Genomic DNA, 2,716 nt, shown 5'->3' with positions numbered 1-2,716 from the left:
ACGGGGAAACGCCCCCCAGCCACTGCCACACAGCTTCTGTTCCTCTGAGCTGATAAAAAAATCATCCTCCTGTGCTGATTCCAGGTTCATGATAAATTGCTCTGGATGTACTTTCAGACTGGCAGCCTCAGGTTTATCACAAACCATTTGTAAATGAATCAGTTCTTCAGTAGTGTCAGTACCACCAAGCTGTCGCGTAGGAATAGCAGACAGACAGAGGGATGCCTTCCAACAGCCTCCCCATTAGCATTTCTGAGAGGAAGCCTGCCTGCCGTCAAAGCCAACCTCCTCAACAGCTGTACTTCTATACTGACCTGAATTCTTCTCTTCCACATCATCCTGCCTTTTTTGGAGATGCTATTGGGCCAGCATCTGGAGGTCACACAACACACTCATTGTAAATTAGCTGCCTTTCCATCAAAACTAATTATCAAATATTAAACTCTTGCTAGGTCCGTGTTTTTTCAGTTTGCAGTTGTATAGTTATTACAAACAAAATCCTGAGGAATCTGTTGTGTCATAGGAAATACATCACTGAAATGCTCACGTACGGAATTCATCCCTCCTATTCACCAGGCATGCAGTGCAATATTTACGCCGCAGATGTTTTCAAATGTAGTTTTATTCCAGTGACCTATTTGCAGCCTTTACATACATTTCAAAACGACATGATGCAAACATATCACAGGACAGTATTAAAGATTCTTTAGTATATACTCCTTTATAAAAGGTTTTGACGCAATGGAAAACTCAAGTCCAGAAAGGCTGGCGTTGCCAGGTTTCTTGATAAACAAAATACCATGAAGACCCGTAACCTGCATAAGCACAAGTATCCATCGCAACGGATCCCTCCTCTAAAATCCCTATTTTAAATAAACGGTTTAAATTTTGTTCAGTACATCAGTTTTCATCACAACAAACACTGTCCATTTCATTTTGTGCTTTCCAAAAGGCAGGCATACTACAGAACGAAAAATTCCCTACCCCATAGGAGGCAGAAATTCAGTAAACATGTATTTGTTTCCCATTCCAGCGAAGGAATCCAAGTTCACTGACATTCTCATTATGGCTAAATCCAGAATGCCACGCTTATAACTTCTTCTTCTTTGTCTGCTCCCCAGAGTCTAGTTTACGTTTCTTAGCAGAAGCTGGTTCATCATCTTTTTCACCATCTTTAAACGAAAAATAGAGTTAATCAAAGTCAGCAAAGCCAGTGTCTCTGCCTTAAACACCATTTTCATCTCCAAACAACTGACTTAACCGCATCTGAGATGCGTGGAAGAATGACAGCAGTATTAAGTGACAACATCCTCAGTTTGTCCTTTCCGAATGCGGACAATATGTGGATGGAGTAGGAATATGACTTGTTACTTCTACCACAGACTGCTGAGGAGAGCTAAGAAGAGGCCTTGGTATGCTTCTGTATAGTACCTGTTCTAACAAATGTTTTATTCCAATAGGTAAGACAAAGACCTAGAAAATTACATTTTAGAAGCAGGAAGCAATGTCAAGGTCAATTAATGGTTTATCTTCTCAGTCTTTGGATGAATACTGACTAAAAGAAATACGAAGAGAAAAAGAAAAAAGTGTACAAAACAAATGGAGCAAGACGGAGGCAGAAAAACTGCCACTGGGGAAGGAACACCCAGAACAAAAAAAAAAAAAAGAAGCAAGACAGCATAAAACCCCTTCCTTTCGAAAAGGTTTGCTGATGACCTTACTGGTGACCTTACTGGTGACCCAAAACATTATCACGTGTTCTAAAAGCACAGAATTCTTTCTGGTTTTGTTCTCTTGGTTGCTGCTGGCTATTCTTTTTCTCCAGCAACTTAATAATAAAACAAAATTCCTCCCTCCTGTAAAATATTATTTTCAAATCACCACAACAGCTTGTACCATGATTAAAAGTCAAAAGGAGAGTAAGTATTTTTTTTCAGCAATCTGTCACATGGACATTTTATTAAATTCCCCTCTTGGCCCCCAAGTTTTGCAAACATTTTATAAAAATAATCTAACCTGCTTCTTCTACGCCTAGGGTCAAGACAGCAGCACTCACACGAAGCTCTCATATCACTTTCTGCTTTAACAGAACCATCACTGAGCCTGTCCTGTGGTTTCATATAACTACAGTTCTGCAGATTCTTTAATTATTCCCTGCTTCTGCTAATGACAATGGAAGGGGAGCAGAGCGATTGCTGGAGACTCTCAATTACTCCAGGAAAACCAGAACCCATGCGCTGAAGCCTAACCACCACTGGAGCCAGGGGCTGCTCTGCCCGTGAACAGCAGTGGATGCGGCAGAGGCCAGCAGAACTCCTCTGGGTTCTGGGCAGGGAGGGCTCCGGTCACAGACCACCCACCCAATTCGCTTCCCTAGCTCAGGAATCCGAGGCGCACACGCCCGTGCAAAGCACAGCTGCCTTACGCCAGGACTCACCCGACTCTAAGAGTTCCTGCTCCTCGTCCGGCAGAAAACGGGCTTTGCCGGCCTGCCGGGGCGCGTCGTCGCCGTTGTCCTCGTAGATGTTGGACCACTTTATGGCCATGTCAAGGGCGGGGGGCGGCGGAGGCTTCTTCTCGGGCGGGCTGTAGGTCTCCGGCGGCGGCACGGCGTTGCTCTTCCACACCTTGAACTCCCTGGGGGGCTGCAGGAGAGAGCAGGACTCCCGTCACGCCGGGCCTCCGAGCCCGGGGCGGCTGCAGAACGGCGCGGCCC

At 44.9% G+C, this 2,716-nt stretch overlaps 1 protein-coding gene across 1 annotated transcript; it reads right to left on the bottom strand.

Moving 5' to 3' along the window:
• Window positions 1-1,089: 1,089 nt before the first annotated feature.
• LOC104501389 (chromosome unknown open reading frame, human C1orf52) lies at window positions 1,090-2,645 on the bottom strand (the record flags this gene model as incomplete). The annotated part of the gene is made up of 2 exons (XM_010145188.1): window positions 1,090-1,172; window positions 2,438-2,645. Coding segments are annotated over 2 exons (291 nt in total), but the record flags the coding sequence as incomplete, so codon positions are not given.
• Window positions 2,646-2,716: the final 71 nt, after the last annotated feature.

This window comes from Buceros rhinoceros, unplaced genomic scaffold, assembly GCF_000710305.1.
Source record: "Buceros rhinoceros silvestris isolate BGI_N320 unplaced genomic scaffold, ASM71030v1 scaffold36961, whole genome shotgun sequence".
NCBI classification, from domain to species: domain Eukaryota; kingdom Metazoa; phylum Chordata; class Aves; order Bucerotiformes; family Bucerotidae; genus Buceros; species Buceros rhinoceros.
Note: the sequence above shows the minus strand (reverse complement) of the source record. Positions and strands in the feature narration are given on the sequence as shown.